This window comes from Rhizophagus irregularis, chromosome 24 (assembly GCF_026210795.1).
Source record: "Rhizophagus irregularis chromosome 24, complete sequence".
NCBI classification, from domain to species: Eukaryota; Fungi; Glomeromycota; class Glomeromycetes; order Glomerales; family Glomeraceae; genus Rhizophagus; species Rhizophagus irregularis.
This window is the reverse complement of record NC_089452.1, coordinates 3,130,353-3,145,677: the sequence shown is the minus strand read 5'-3', so window position 1 is coordinate 3,145,677 and position 15,325 is coordinate 3,130,353. Positions and strand designations below refer to the sequence as shown.

The window sequence follows — 15,325 nt, the reverse complement described above, 5'->3', positions numbered from 1 at the left end:
ATATTCAATTTATCACATGATTTTCTGCGTGATAACTATAAACTCGTTATTTTTGTTTTCCGGCAATATTTTTTGGACATTGTGATGTCAGACGAGTACGAAAGCGTACTGTTAGTAATTCGTGAATGTTATGGTATGTTTTATATTAGTTTTTTTTTCTAATAAAGACAAGATTTTTAACAAGAAATATTGTGATCTTAGTATATAAAATTCCGCCGAGAACATCTAGTCGAGAATACAAGTAATTGCTTATGTTATATAATAATTTTTTAAAAAAACCACATTTAATAAAAATTTGTAATTCAGAGCATCAGAATGGGGTGATATGGAGGCTTTTTTATGGAAAGGACGTTTAAGAGTTATTTCCGTAGGAGAAAAGTGTTTTATAAAGTTAGAAGATGGGACAACTGGTAAAATAAGTTTATTTTTTGAGTCTTCTTTTAACTTATATTTAACACATTTTAACAACTACATCAGGAGAACTATTCGCACAGTGTTTATATGATCCTGATACTAATACAGTTGAACCTGTACGTGATTCAAGCAGATATTTTGTATTGCGTATTGAAGATGATGGTCGACATGCATTTATAGGCATGGGATTTCAAGAACGTTCGGAAGCTTTTGATTTTCAAGTAGCTTTACAAGATCATGTCAAGTAATCATCTTCTTAAATTTACTAATAATTCTATACCTCTACTATTAGATAATTGACACTTTTTTGTGTATAATAGACATCTCAAAATAGAAAAGGAGTCAGCTGAATATTCTAAAAAAGCCTTAGAGCAACCAAAAAGAGACTATAGTTTGAAAGAAGGTCAAACAATTAGATTAAAGATTGGCAATGTAAGAACATAATTACATGACATATATGATTTGCAAAATCTTTAAAAATTTCATTCTAAAATTCATTATTTTCATAATAGCATAATACGCGGCATATAGATAGTATTTCAAGTATTAATACTGATGAAAGTACAAAAACTGTTCCTCTTTTACCGCCTCCACCTTCTGCTGCTTCTGTTAGAAAAAAACAAAGTATTTCTCCCGCTGCACAAAATATTCAAAGATCTCCTTCGCCTAATGATTTTAGTGATTTCAATGATTTCACTAGTTATACTGATTCATCTAATCCTGATATATTTCATTAAATATCTTACTGTTCTATAGATGCTTTAATAAAATTTGAACTTTTTATAAATTGTATAATTTAATTTTGGAAGTGTTTATTATGACTTTTATGACATAGCAATCACATGATGATACTGATACTAAAATTGGGTAATAAATATAAAGATGAGATGTTGTAATACGCTGGTATAACGCGGAAATTACTGGGATAACGCGGAAAAAATTGAGAGTTATTTCAAACCAGTTTCTCACTGTTATTTACTTCTCAAACCGTTTACGATAGTTTAACTGATAACTCACTGAATCATGGCTAATTGTGATTTTCTTGCTGTAAATAAAGAATTTGTTTATATTTTGTTTCTCGAAACTTTATTATTCAATTAACTGTTTTCTTCTTCACAGAAAGCAATCGAAATAGTAAAAAAAGCTACAGATGAAGATAACAAAGGAAACTACGAACAAGCATACAAATATTATAATAATGCTTTAGACTATTTCATGCATGCAATGAAATGTATGTACTCAAGTTATCTTTTCACATTGTTCGATAGTTTTTTTTATCTTTCATATAACAATATAAGCTTTACTTATGGCTTCAACCTTGCGAGTTAAACATATTTGTTCCGAATTTAAAATGAAGAATTGATCGATAAAACGTTAGCTTTATATAAGTCGTGAGTGATAAATATATAAACCAATATCAACTTTCCTCGCTCATATATCAATAGATGAGAAAAATGAACGAACGAAAGAATCCATACGTAAAAAGTTCACCGAATACCTCAATCGGGCTGAAAAACTAAAGGAATTTTTAGCAAATCAAGATGACAGCCGCCAGAAGAAGGCTATTGGAGCAAATGGTTCCGAAAAGGGAGGCGGAGGTGGAAAAGGAAGGTCTGTATGATGTAATTAAATGATAAAGAGACATCTTTAACACAGTATTAATTATCAAATTTTTCGTATAGCGTGACTTATTGATTATCTATCGTTGTAATACATTTATTTGTTTATTATTTAACAGAAAGAAAAATGGCAGCGAAGATGATGACAATGAAGATGCAGAAACTAAAAAATTACAGAGCGCATTAACAAGTAATTATATTATATGACTTTAAACGCTTTATTCGAAAGGTTTTCGATTTATTTAATTAACTATTATTCATAGGTGCCATCTTGAGCCAAAAGCCCAATGTACATTGGGATGACGTTGCTGGACTAGAGACGGCTAAAGAAGCATTAAAAGAGGCTGTGATTTTACCTATCAAGTTTCCTCAATTGTTCACTGGTAGATATTATAGAAATATATAATTGATTTCTTTTCATTATATTGTTTACCAAAAGATTATTTGTGTAAGGCAAGCGGAAACCATGGTCGGGTATATTACTATATGGCCCTCCTGGCACTGGGAAATCTTATCTTGCAAAAGCGGTTGCAACTGAAGCCAATTCTACTTTTTTTTCAGTTTCCTCATCTGATTTGGTGAGCAAATGGATGGGTGAAAGTGAACGGTAATTATTAATATAACAAATTATATTTATTTATTTTATTTATTTTTCTTTTTCAAAAAAGGTATTTCCCTAAAATAAGATTTTACATTAATTAAATCTTTATTTTCTAGTCTTGTCAAAAATCTTTTTACAATGGCTCGTGAAAATAAACCTGCAATCATTTTTATTGATGAAGTTGATTCACTTTGTGGACAACGTGGTGAAGGTGAAAGTGAAGCAAGTCGAAGAATTAAAACAGAGTTTCTCGTTCAAATGAATGGCGTGGGAAATGATCCAAGTGGAGTTCTTGTGTTAGGTGCAACGAACATCCCATGGCAATTAGATAGTGCCATTAGACGAAGATTTGAAAAAAGAATTTACATACCACTTCCAGACTTTATTGCAAGAGTTGAATTGTTTAAATTAAATGTAGGCAATACACCTTGCACTTTGACTGATAATGAATTTGTACGCTTGGCTGAAACGACAGAAGGGTAAGGATATCTTATGCCGATATATCAAGTGTGCTTCACATTTTGTGTTAACATTTTGTTATTTTAGATATTCTGGTTCTGATATTGCTGTTGTTGTACGCGACGCTTTAATGCAACCTATTCGTAAAGTTCAAACCGCAACACATTTCAAACGGGTATGTTATTCCTCATCATTTATGAATTTTTGGTAAATGAATTCAATGTTAAATGTTGGACAACCTTTTCAAGGTCGACGCAAATACTAAACTAACTCCTTGTTCACCTGGCGACGACGGTGCCATGGAAATGAGTTGGATGAAAGTTGAATCTGATCAATTAAAGGAACCTGAATTAACTATTAAAGATTTTGAAAGAGCCATACAAGTTTCTAGACCTACCGTTAACGCAAAAGACATTGAAGAACATACGAAATTTACAGAAGATTTTGGACAAGAAGGATAAGTAATTTTATAACCGTACTTAATTTTATAGATGTACTAAACAAACATATAGTATCTTATAAAAACGTTTTGTTAGAAGGAAGGTATTATACAATTGCTCAATTATTGTTATTAGTTATTATATTGATTTGTTTTATATTTAAATTTATTGAGCTTCTGTATATTAGAAATAAATAATAGTGATATTATTTTTTAAATTTATAAAATCCCTATAAAATTTGACAATAATAACAATGTCGTAAATATAATGTTTTGTCGATACACCGGCTTAAATCATCTGGCAGCGGCTAACGCACGTCGTCCCAGGTTTTGGCCAAAACTATCAAATAATAGAATTTATTATAATTACATAGTATATAATACCAGGTCTAAAAATAGCTAAGAAAATAAAACTAAGAAATTTTTCCTTTAATATTAATATATTTTTACCATTTTTTTCTTCTCGTCCGTTTTTTGACTGTTATTAGACAGAAATTTTGAATAAATGTAGTAAATAAATAAATTTTTATAAAATTAATAACGCATATTTAGTATTGGTTGTATTCCTATATAACAAATAGAACAATCCTTAGGTTAAAAGGCAGTTACTATTCGGATAGTTTTGAAAAAACTATGAAAAAGTTGAATTTTATTTGTTTTAAAAGAATCCTTCGTTAAAAGTATTAATTAAACTGCGGTAAAAACCATCCAAGTTGAAGTATGCTATTTATAGAAAATATTATTTATTAATTAAACAACCATGACTTAACAAAAAATAATTGACTAGTAACGTAATAAAAGTTTTTACTATATATGTTGAAATATCATATGGTTATCATATGACATTACCTAGTATACATGGATGATGCTAAAATCTTCCAATAATAATTACGATTTTTTTTTTTCGCTACTAATTTTCTAAACGCTTGGTTTAATTACAATACTTGATTTTCAAAAAGTAAATCGGAACAAGAAATAGCACAAATAAACTCGTTCAAATTTCGTACAAATTAATATGGCTACAAGCAACACCATGAACTTCGGACCAGAATGGTAATTACTCATAACCATTTGGCTTTTCGGTGAACTCCAAGTTTGAAGCTAGTTCAGTATTTCTGATTTTTAACTCAATTTTTAATAAATTTAATTTTAAAGGATGAGACGGTTTCCTAAAACTCCAACGAGCGATAGTAATCGTTCCACTTCTCCTACTTTGACTTCATCTAATGCAACGACTAATTCGTCTACCATTTCTGCAAGTGCAAATAGCAATATAAATCCTACAAATAATACTAATAGCAACGGAACTACATTTTCTTGGTCTTCAGTGGCTGCTGCTAATAATAATAATACTACGTCAAATCGTTCACTTCATAGTGAAGCGTCTGAGAAATCTGACGTACCTGGTGCAGGTGATTCTGCACTAAATCCTTTTAAATACTCAAAAGAATTTATGCTTAAATTATATAAGCCAGTAGGATTACCTTTGGAATTCGAAAGACATGAATATGTTACAAGTGAGGAGCCACTACAACCAATGGCCATGATAATTTATACAGAACAGGAACAAAAGGTAACACCTTGAATCTATTTTTTATAATAAGAAAATTGTTTAGAAAGTTCATAATCAAAATTTTGGGTGTAGTTAGCATAATATTGAATTAAGCAGAATATTTATTGATCAACCAAAAATAAATTACTATAATCAATAATCGATGAATTTTTAGCATTGGAATTTCTTTTATTCATTACATATTAAAACAATATTTATTCCATTATTATTAAATATAAAAATTTCACCTCGATTAATAGCTTTTGTCAGGCACGTCTGTTAATAGTGAACTTACTCGGCGCATCGTTTCCAATGCATCGAGTGGAACTGTTACTGGAAGTGAACGTGTTGAAAGAGATAGAGTACCATTTCCTCCTCGTGGTGAAAAACATATTAATACTGGTCTAACTTCACCGAGAAGCGAACGTTTTGGTGGCATTATTGGTGGAGTACTTAGCGGGCGAACAAGTCCTCGTAGCAGTCGTCCACCTAGAACATCAGGATCTCTCAACTTATCATCTGCAGATGATCCAGTGTGGAATGGTGTTACACGGCATGCAGTGGGGACTTTTGATAGTAATGGGGTTTTCAGAATTCCCGGGAACAATGTAGAGGATGAAACTTTAGATAAAGTTAAGAAAGAGGATACCGAACGTGGCAAGAAATTTGAGCAAGAGGTTAGTGAGCGACTAATTGAAAATCTAATTTTGAGAAATCGAGTTGGTATGACATTATATATTCCCAATGCAGCTTGAAAGGAAAAATCCGACCGACCGATCGGATGCAAATACCTATAGTAAGTCTTCCCAGAGTGAAATTGTGACGACCAAATCAGAAAGAGAAATGAACAATGAATCTATGAATGGTATTGAAGATTCCACAAGGAATGAATTTATGGAGGACTTGCAGGAAAATACTTCGGTGCAACTTGGTCTTCAACAGGAAACACGGCATGAACGTCAAATAAAAAAAAATAAAGTGTTACAGGATTGGCAAGAATCACAAAGTCAGTCAAATCAAGAAATTGAAGAATCATCTTTACAACGAGATCAAACAGACTTTCATCAAGAAAAACAGCGAGAACAAACATCGTTTCAACATTCACAAAGAAGTGAAGGAGAACATCAGTTATTACAACAACCACAAAATAATCGTAAAGATGACGAAAAAGACCTTGAACGTGAAATAGATGATGATCGCAGCTTTGAACTAGACAGAGAAAAAGATCAATTGATTTTAGAACAACAGAGACAGTTGCAGCTACAGCAAAAACAAGAACAAGAACAACAATTACAAATACAAATACAGCAAAGACAAGAAAATGAACAGAAACAATTACAATTGCAGTTACAATTACAGCAACATCAACAAATTCAACAACAGCAACAACAGTTGTTACTACAACAACAACAGCAGCAAATATTACAAGATCAACAAGATTTACTGCAACACCAACATCAATATCGTCAACAACAATTGTTACAACAACATCAGCAATTATTATTACCTCATCATTTTGATCCAGATCAAGATGACGATGTGTTAAAAGAAGCATTTGCTTATTCAAATGTAGGAAGTAATACACCACCATTATCCCCAACGGGCAAGACTAATAAGTATACTTCTGCACATTCAATTATTGGCACTAGCAATGCATTTGTAGATAGTAATTCTGGGACGGCTAGTCTCTTTTCTGGTGCGGGAATAAATGTTGAATCAAGAAAAGTAACGTCTGAACAATATAAATGGATGTACCGTGATCCAAGTGGTAACATTCAAGGTACACTAATATTTTTTTTTAACTGTGTTATACTAATAATATGTCATTTAACAATTACTTAATTAAATTATTTAGGACCCTTTAGTAGTCAAGAAATGAATGAATGGTACAAAGGCGGATTTTTTGTTCATAGTCTTTTAGTTAAAAGAGTTGAGGATACTACGTTTGAACCTTTAGGTGTCTTAATACGAAAGACAGGTGATGATGAAAGGCCTTTTTCAGCACAGATACCTGGTTCAAGACCTTCTTTAACTATCTCTATGCCTAATAATTCATCACGCCTGGTTAATGATCCATTCCAAAGGTCTTGGGTCGGTCCTAATTCTCCTAGTACAGCACAGTTGTTTTTGGATCAACAAAGATTTAATCCTTTTGGCGGAACTGCTTCTGTACCAAACACTCCATTTGATCGATACCAATTCGGCAGTGTTTTTGGGCGAAATGATGGGGGATGGGGAGATCTAAATTCTACAAATAATACATGGGGACAAACTGATAGTTTTACATCTAATAATGAAAGTCTGTCTCCTCGTATACAAGCCCCTAATTCTCCACCTTTATTTAATAATAATTCCGCTACCTTTAATGTTTCACCGCCTCAAACCTATTTGGATCATCAACGAGTGTTATCTTCACAGATCGATCGTCAACAACAATATTTGGTGCTGCAACAAAGACAATTACAACAAAATCAACAGAATCAAAATTCTTACCCAGACGCCTTCATTAGGCAACAACACCAAAGTTATGTAGGAATGTCTGGACCGGTATCAGCCCCTATATCAAATGCGCCAACTTCTCCGTTCACGAGAGCCACAGGTTGGCCTGCCACAACTACTACTGAACCAACTCCATCATCGCCATGGGGACCCGGTATTGGAGTTACTCCTTCACGTGCTACTCAGTCAGATGAAATTGGATATTTTGGTTTGAGGAAAGAAGGATTACAGCAATCATCACGTCGTAATGAAAGACAATATGAAATGATGAGTGGAAATATTCAAGATTCGTCACTTGATAGTAAAGTTAATGAGATGGTTAAGTCTATGGCAATAGCAGATGATGAAACACATTCAAAAAAAATTGATGAAAAAGTAATTAATGAAGGAAAAGATGAATCATCTGCATCAAAGAATATTGTCGATGAAACATCTCGTTTTGTTCAGAAAGAAGAATTGTATCGTACAAAACCTTCGTTACGCGAAATTCAGGCCGAAGAAGAACGACGCAAAAAACAGCAACAAGAAAAAGAAAAATTCGCTACCTCTGTTCAACAAACTTCCAATCAACCAATTGCCAAAGCACCCCAGCCACAGAAAATTAACAGCGCAGCATGGGGAAATAATAATTCTATCACTCCTTCTTCACCTGCACCATGGGCAAAAGATGAAGACCACACTGCTCACAAAACTCCTTCACTGCGAGAAATTCAAGAGATGGAAGCTCGAAAAGCTGCTGAACGTAAAGCGGTGTCTACGGTCACTGCTCAGGCTACTGTTATGGTTACTAAAGAAGAATCAACACCCTCAAATTCTTCTTGGGGTATCATTGGTCAAAATTCGTCTAGTACATCAAATTCGTCTTCACTTTCTACTTCTCCTGTTGTAACTACACCAGCGTGGCAATCAAACAATTCTGCCCCCAAAAAAACACTTAGGGAAATTCAAAAAGAAGAAGAAGAAGCAATGAAAAGACGTAATAAAATTCGTGAAATGCAACAACAAGTTTTGCTTGGTGCTAATTCTGGAACTAGCACTTCTGTTACAAATAGTATGGGTAAACGTTATGCGGATACCGTAGCCACGGGAAGCGGTGGCCCTGGAACAAAGGTACATGTAAAATAGTGTTAATCTAGTGTTCTTTGTATAATATATACATTTGTAACAAATTTTTTTTGTTTAGCAATAAAGCTTAGCAATAAAGCTACATTCATTCATTATTATTGTTATTATAGAAAATAGGATCTACATCTATGAACGCCGCTTGGACAACTGTTGCTAGCAAATCAAATAATCGTTCGACTACTGCAATATCTCCTCAAAGTAACATTGGTACTACTGTAAATGTATTATCAACAAAGCCTACCGGAAAAGATTCTACTGTGGTTTGGGATATGGATTCGCACAAGGGTATAAATGGCTTAAGGTATATATATATTTTTCTTTATTTAATTTTATTAAATTTTATTTATTTATTTATTTATGTATGTATTTATTTAATTTTACTTTATAATTTAGATCACAAACTCAATCAAATAAACCATCAGAACATTTAAAAAATACTAATAGATCAACTCCCGTCAGCTTAAGTTTATCAAAGACTTCTGCAAACAGCGGCGCAATTAATGCTAACAGTTCTAATGAGCATTCTACACCCCGACCCCCTTCTGAAGAATTTTTAAAATGGTGTCGTCAGGCTTTACGTGGGTTAAATGATGTGAATGGTAAATTTATTTTATTTTATTTTTATCCCTTATTATTTTTTGATTTATTTTAATTTCTTACCAAATTCTTTATAGTTGAGGATTTTATTCAAATGTTGCTCACATTTCCGCTTGATCCTCCTCCTGCAACTATTGAAATTATACAAGAATCGGTTTATGCTAATTCTCCCACTTTAGATGGTCGAAGATTTGCAGATGAATTTATTAAGAGGCGTAAGGCAGATGCTAGCGGTTTACCATTAAATAGTTTTTTGAATACTAATACGGAAGGGAAGTCAGGTAAAGATACGGGAACGGGTAACAGTAACACAAAGGATGATCATTCTATAAATAGTGCAGGCGCTTTCAAAGTTGTAACTACAAAAAAAGGTAAAAAAAAGCATTAATGAAGATTAGAACATGGAATGACTTTTCTAACAAATCGAAGATTTTTAGTAGTGCAAATCTTTTTTATTATTGATACATATGTGTTGCCTTTTATTGTAAATATATGTAATATTATGTGATGTATTAAATACATAGAGTTTACAATATTATTGTTATTTATTACACAATTAAAAAGCAATAACTTTATTAGCGTACATGCCCTTGCAAAATAAAAAAATAAAAAAATAAGCAATGTTAAAAGTCCTTAGCCGATTCCATGAGCAGAAAATCAGTCAATATCGATATTACTTGTTATATTATCCAAAAGAGTGACAATTTCATCAAAAATATTCAAAAATTGCTGAAATTTTTCTAAGTCTTCTTCATTGCGATGCACAGATACCATACTCAAAAGGATAACAGCCAGAATTGACCTAATATTAAAAAAAAACAAAAAATAAATTTAATAAAAAAAATAATTATATTGAAAATAATAATAATTTAAAGAATAAAATAACAAACCAATAAATTGATTGGCCAACAAAGGATGGTCCGAGCAAAATTGCAAGATTAACAAGAGGATAAACGTTTAGCCCAAATCGACCATTGGAAATCTTGGATAAAATTGGATGTTTCGATAAATTTATAACCTGAGATTGGATATTCTGGGTACTCATCTGGATTTTGGTAAGATAAAATAAATAAATAATAAATAAAATAGATTTCTATAATAAAAATCACAAAACCTTTTCAACAATGGATTCAAATCCTTCATCTGTTGTTTTTTTTTGAATAAATTCAAGATATTGTATATAACGTGTCATTATTGACGTAAATCTTTGTAATAAGTTAATTCTTTGTTCACCCCAGGTCCCATAAGTACAAGCCATCATCAATGGAGAAATAATAATTTTAACCGATTTTATCAACAACATGTGAAATTCAGCAAATTCCGATAATTGATGATGATGAATTAATGGTTCTTTTTCAATCATAATCCATTGAGGATTTTCAACAACTAATACAACATCATCATCGGAAAGATAATGTGTTAAAAGCTCAGAATAGGAAAGGCTTATATCCGATGAAGCTTGTTCGCCAATATCCGCGTCTTCAAGAATATTGGATTCAATTAATGATATTGCTTTTTCAAATGCATTAAACAGCTTATCTTCATTTTTATGAGTTTGTATTATCCAGCCCATTGATATAGCAAGGCTTTCAAATGATTCAGAGAGTTCACTTATCTGTTCTCTCTTAGTCATTATTTCGCGGAATAGTTTGTGCATTAATTGAATTTCACCGCAATCGCCAGATAATTCTTGATCTGAAGCTTTTCCTGTAGAACACAGAGAATCGTACCGAGCCCTAGATTCTTCATGTGCAAGAACTGAATAAGCTTCATTTATCAAAATAAATTGATTATTAATAGAAGCTATGTTTGTATCATCATCAAGACGTTGTTTATGTTTGTCGGGGTGATATTTTAAAGCTAATTTCTTATAAGCTTTTTTTATCTCTTGTGGTGAGGCAGTAGGAGTGATTCCCAGGGCCTTATAATATTCATACTGTGGATTAAGTGTCATTTTGAGTTGTGAGACAGGTGGGACAATGTAGCTCTATAAATATGCTAATGATGATGATGATGACATAAAAGTCAATTATCCACGTGCAATTATAATCCATTTTGAATTTCGCGTTTCGAAATTTGGATAACTTCTAATTCTTTGAATCCTGAATTCGCTATAAAAATGGCCTCGAATACTGAATTACAAAAACTACAAGATGAAGCTTTTTTAGATCGTGTTCGTTTTTTTGAAGAATTTTTAGAAGCTGATAAGGTATAAGAGTTTATCTAATAGGCAAAAGACACAATTCTAAACGCGTCAAAATATTCGCAACGCGTATTATAAAAGCGATAAAGCATTCAAAATAAGTTTTAACTTATGAAGTTTGTTCTGAATTCATATTATGGTATTGCATGGATTATATTAACATTATAGGAAAAACTTGGCAGCGAAAAATTCTATAAGGTTGAAATCGTACAAATGTTACGAAATGGTGAAAGACGTTTTATTGTTAATCTTAATGAATTACGTTATTATCACGCAGAGAATGCTAAAAAGTATTGTTATGTTTATAATTTCTTACATATATACAATTGGCTCGTTTAGTTAGTTTAATTAAAAAAAATTTATATTAATGCGAGCCGATTGCATATGCATGCTTTCTAATTAGCTTACTTATATTATGTTAGGTTAGAAGAATCCCCCAATGAATGGATACCAGCATTCGAAAAAGCTCTGAAAAATATCATAAAAAATATTTCATCAGGTATTGATGATACTGAGAAGAGTACTAACATTGATGAGCAAAATTTCTATATCGGATTCAATGGAACTTTTCATCATCATGTTAATCCACGAACATTGAAATCAATTCATCTTGGAAAGTTAATTTGTATTGAAGGAATTGTTTCACGATGTAAATGAATTATTATTTTGATATTATCCTATAAATAATTGGTACTCCGGATTTTAACAATAAATTTTATTTGCGGTAGGTTCTCTTGTACGCTTGAAACTTGCTAAAAGCGTTCACTATTGTGAAAAGACCGGCAATTTTAGTAGCAAAGAATATCATGATTCTACCTCAATTGGAAATCAAATTCCATCATCATCTGCATATCCAACAGAAGATGAAAATGGTAATCCATTAACAACAGAATTTGGATATTCGGTGTACCGTGATCATCAGACTATTTGTCTTCAAGAAATGCCAGAAAAAATGCCTCCCGGATTATTGACTAGATCGATTGATATTATTTTGGACGATGATCTAGTAGATAAAGTGAAGCCTGGTGATCGTATCCAATTGGCTGGATGTTATCGAGCGATAGGCAAACCTACCCAGGGCTCAACTTCTGCGACATTTAAGTATGTTTAACTAAGTTATTAAATTACTTTTTTCATCTCTTATCATTCGCTTGTTAAATTAAATTCTTTATAAGGACCGTAATTATAGCAAATAATGTCACTATCCTTTCCGGTGAAATTGGACTTAAAGTGATTACGGATGTTGATATCGCGAATATTGAAAAAATCGCCAAGAACGAAAATGTTTTTTCGTTGCTTTCACGATCCTTAGCCCCTTCAATATATGGACATGAGATGATCAAAAAAGCGATATTACTTATGTTGCTGGGTGGAAAAGAACAAAATCTATCTAGCGGCACACACATAAGAGGGTAAATTTTATTATTATTATTATTATTTTGATAAATTCATATGTATCAATATTTAATTCTATATCGATTTACCAAAATTTATGTAGTGATATTAATATATTAATGGTTGGTGATCCATCAACTTCAAAATCGCAGCTTCTTCGACGTGTTCTCAATATAGCGCCACTTGCAATCGCGACTACAGGTCGTGGTTCAACTGGTGTGGGTTTAACAGCAGCTGTTACTAGAGATAAAGAGACAGGTATTAATGTAAAACTGCTTTCTCTTTTTTAATTCTTTAATAACAATTTTTTCTACGAATTTAACATATTAGGCGAAAAATGTTTAGAGGCTGGCGCAATGGTTCTCGGTATGTTTGTTTTTAAATATATCGGAAGGATTACCTTCACAAAATAAGTAACTTTCCCAACCTTAAATAATTATAGGAGATCGTGGTGTTGTCTGTATTGATGAATTTGATAAAATGATGGATACCGACCGTGTTGCTATACATGAAGTTATGGAACAACAAACCGTTACGATTGCCAAGGCGGGTATTCACACTTCCCTGAATGCAAGATGTAGTGTAATTGCTGCAGCCAATCCCATTTATGGACAGGTAAATTGTAGTATTGTGCATCGCAGAGATTGTTTATTTACAATGCTGATACGAACTTTATTAATCTCTGGTTTAATAACAATAGTATAATATCCATAAGGATCCTGCCCACAATATTGCACTACCAGATTCATTGTTATCTCGGTTTGATCTAGTATTTGTCGTAACAGATGAAATAAACGAAGCACGAGACAGTTTAATCTCCAAGCATGTATTGCGTTTACATGAATATCGCCCCCCAAATTTGGAAGAAGGTATTATTAATCAAAATTAATTATAGTTTTTGTTTTTTTTAATGGATAAATAATATCTTATTACCTTTTTTAGGAGTTCCCATTAAAGAAGACTCAGGGCAAACTATTTTTATGGAAGAAGCTGAGAAGAGCACGGAACCTACTTCAGTTTATATGCAATATGATTTACTATCAAATGATAATGACAATGACCAAAGAGATTCAGATCAAGCAACTTTTCTTTCCTCTGAATTTCTCAAAAAATATATTCAATACACAAAGAGCCACGAAGAACCTAGATTGGGGAAAGCTGCGGCAGCCTATCTGTGTGAACTTTGGGTAAATCTTCGTAACGAGGAAGAAATAGATGGGCAAGCGAAAGTAAGCCATACAATAATATTAACTATATAATATTATTGTATAATTAAACATTCTTCATTTTTTAGACATCACCTTTGACACCACGTGCTTTAGATTCACTCTTCCGTCTTGCAACAGCTCATGCAAAGGCGCGACTTGGCAAAAGAGTTACAATTAAGGATGCTAAAGTTGCAGAAGAAATAGTCAGATTTGCACTTTTTAAAGAAGTTTCAGTTAGGGACCGACGTAAAAGACGCAAGACCAATGTTAATGATAATGACGAAATTGATTCTGATGATGATACCAATGATGATAGTGATAAAGATGAAACTAGGTATTTTATTTTGTTTCGACATGAAAATTTTTTAATGCCAAAATACTATTAATTTCATGTTTTTTTAAAGTTCTCAACAGAGTATAAGTACGCGCAAAGATAAAGGCAAAGGAAAAATGATCGAATCTCTAACTGATGGTTCATCATCTAAAGAAACAGAAGATCTTATGGATACTGATGAGACGCATAAACAGTCTTTTGCTGAACTAAATCTCGATACTCTCATTATTGAAGATAATAGAGAAATGGTTACTCCGGATAGGTACTATTTGAAATTTTATTTAAACTTGTTATTCATTATCAAGAGTTTTAATTTTTAAATGGTTAATTCCAGAATGAGATTATTCCAAGAAAATTTAAACCGCATTATAAAAGATACTCAATACGAAAATTCGATTTCGCTTGAGGTTCTTATACAAGAAATTAATAATAATTTGCCAGAAAATCAAGCGTATACCAGTGAAGAAATTAACGCGGCATTGAAGAAAATGCAAGATAGAAACAAAGTGATGATCACGAATGATATTATTTATATGATATAAGAAAGGCTAACGTTAATTTGAAAACCGCCGTTTGTTACAAAAATTTTTAAAAATTTATATATATAGTTTAGAAAGTTTATAACTGTGCGAATAATAAATTTATTATAAATATAAAAAATGCTATTATGATTCTGATCACATAAGTAGCTACGGTTCGTAATATTTTTTTAAACTTTTATTTTGGAGAATACTAATTATTCATTAAAAACAGAGGAGTACAACCTTCACAATTGAAAGCGTGAGTAGTAGATACTATATAGTATACCTTTCCACAATTGAGTCTACAGAAAGTATGGAGTACAGTTTATGAGTCAATACTATATATTATGCAAATACTA

The 15,325-nt window shown here is 32.1% G+C and overlaps 5 protein-coding genes across 7 annotated transcripts; 4 read left to right on the top strand and 1 right to left on the bottom strand.

The window, feature by feature from the left end:
* The first annotated feature begins 39 nt into the window (after window positions 1–39).
* On the top strand, window positions 40–1,220 carry OCT59_016376 (uncharacterized protein). The gene is made up of 6 exons (XM_025313343.2): window positions 40–133; window positions 202–241; window positions 307–410; window positions 478–658; window positions 735–846; window positions 927–1,220. Exons 1-6 carry the CDS (start codon window positions 85–87, stop codon window positions 1,149–1,151), a joined length of 711 nt encoding a protein of 236 aa, XP_025187523.1. The 5' UTR covers window positions 40–84; the 3' UTR covers window positions 1,152–1,220.
* A 178-nt stretch (window positions 1,221–1,398) lies between these two features.
* Window positions 1,399–4,247, top strand: OCT59_016375 (Vacuolar protein sorting-associated protein 4). Its single transcript, XM_025313344.2, has 9 exons — window positions 1,399–1,461; window positions 1,534–1,645; window positions 1,860–2,025; window positions 2,153–2,223; window positions 2,297–2,416; window positions 2,487–2,640; window positions 2,751–3,113; window positions 3,181–3,268; window positions 3,342–4,247. The coding sequence occupies exons 1-9, from the start codon at window positions 1,438–1,440 to the stop codon at window positions 3,552–3,554; spliced, it is 1,311 nt and encodes a 436-aa protein (XP_025187524.1). The 5' UTR covers window positions 1,399–1,437; the 3' UTR covers window positions 3,555–4,247.
* Window positions 4,248–4,438: 191 nt separating this feature from the next.
* On the top strand, window positions 4,439–9,899 carry OCT59_016374 (uncharacterized protein; the record flags this gene model as incomplete). Of its 2 annotated transcripts, XM_066132431.1 has the most annotated exons (8): window positions 4,548–4,585; window positions 4,688–4,944; window positions 5,011–5,105; window positions 5,345–5,761; window positions 5,835–6,864; window positions 6,940–9,009; window positions 9,102–9,307; window positions 9,383–9,899. In XM_066132431.1, the coding sequence occupies 6 exons, from the start codon at window positions 4,548–4,550 to the stop codon at window positions 8,706–8,708; spliced, it is 3,606 nt and encodes a 1,201-aa protein (XP_066003414.1). In that variant the 3' UTR covers window positions 8,709–9,009; window positions 9,102–9,307; window positions 9,383–9,899. The 2 variants fall into 2 exon arrangements, with proteins under 2 accessions (XP_066003413.1, XP_066003414.1); XM_066132430.1 differs by having other exon boundaries at window positions 4,439–4,585; window positions 4,688–5,105; window positions 5,345–6,864; window positions 6,940–8,693; window positions 8,819–9,009.
* On the bottom strand, window positions 9,766–11,267 carry OCT59_016373 (uncharacterized protein). 2 transcript variants are annotated; one of them, XM_025333162.2, is made up of 3 exons: window positions 10,420–11,267; window positions 10,196–10,350; window positions 9,851–10,107 (listed from the first exon to the last, which is right to left on the bottom strand). In XM_025333162.2, the coding sequence occupies exons 1-3, from the start codon at window positions 11,257–11,259 to the stop codon at window positions 9,963–9,965; spliced, it is 1,140 nt and encodes a 379-aa protein (XP_025187527.1). In that variant the 5' UTR covers window positions 11,260–11,267; the 3' UTR covers window positions 9,851–9,962. The 2 variants fall into 2 exon arrangements, with proteins under 2 accessions (XP_066003412.1, XP_025187527.1); XM_066132429.1 differs by having other exon boundaries at window positions 9,766–10,107; window positions 10,196–11,267.
* Window positions 11,268–11,424: 157 nt separating this feature from the next.
* On the top strand, window positions 11,425–15,145 carry OCT59_016372 (uncharacterized protein; the record flags this gene model as incomplete). Its single annotated transcript, XM_025313346.2, has 13 exons — window positions 11,425–11,514; window positions 11,677–11,798; window positions 11,931–12,157; window positions 12,237–12,609; window positions 12,684–12,920; window positions 13,007–13,161; window positions 13,234–13,269; window positions 13,346–13,518; window positions 13,604–13,772; window positions 13,846–14,132; window positions 14,198–14,445; window positions 14,516–14,707; window positions 14,780–15,145. The coding sequence occupies 13 exons, from the start codon at window positions 11,425–11,427 to the stop codon at window positions 14,985–14,987; spliced, it is 2,517 nt and encodes an 838-aa protein (XP_025187528.1). The 3' UTR covers window positions 14,988–15,145.
* Between the last annotated feature and the right edge of the window lie 180 nt (window positions 15,146–15,325).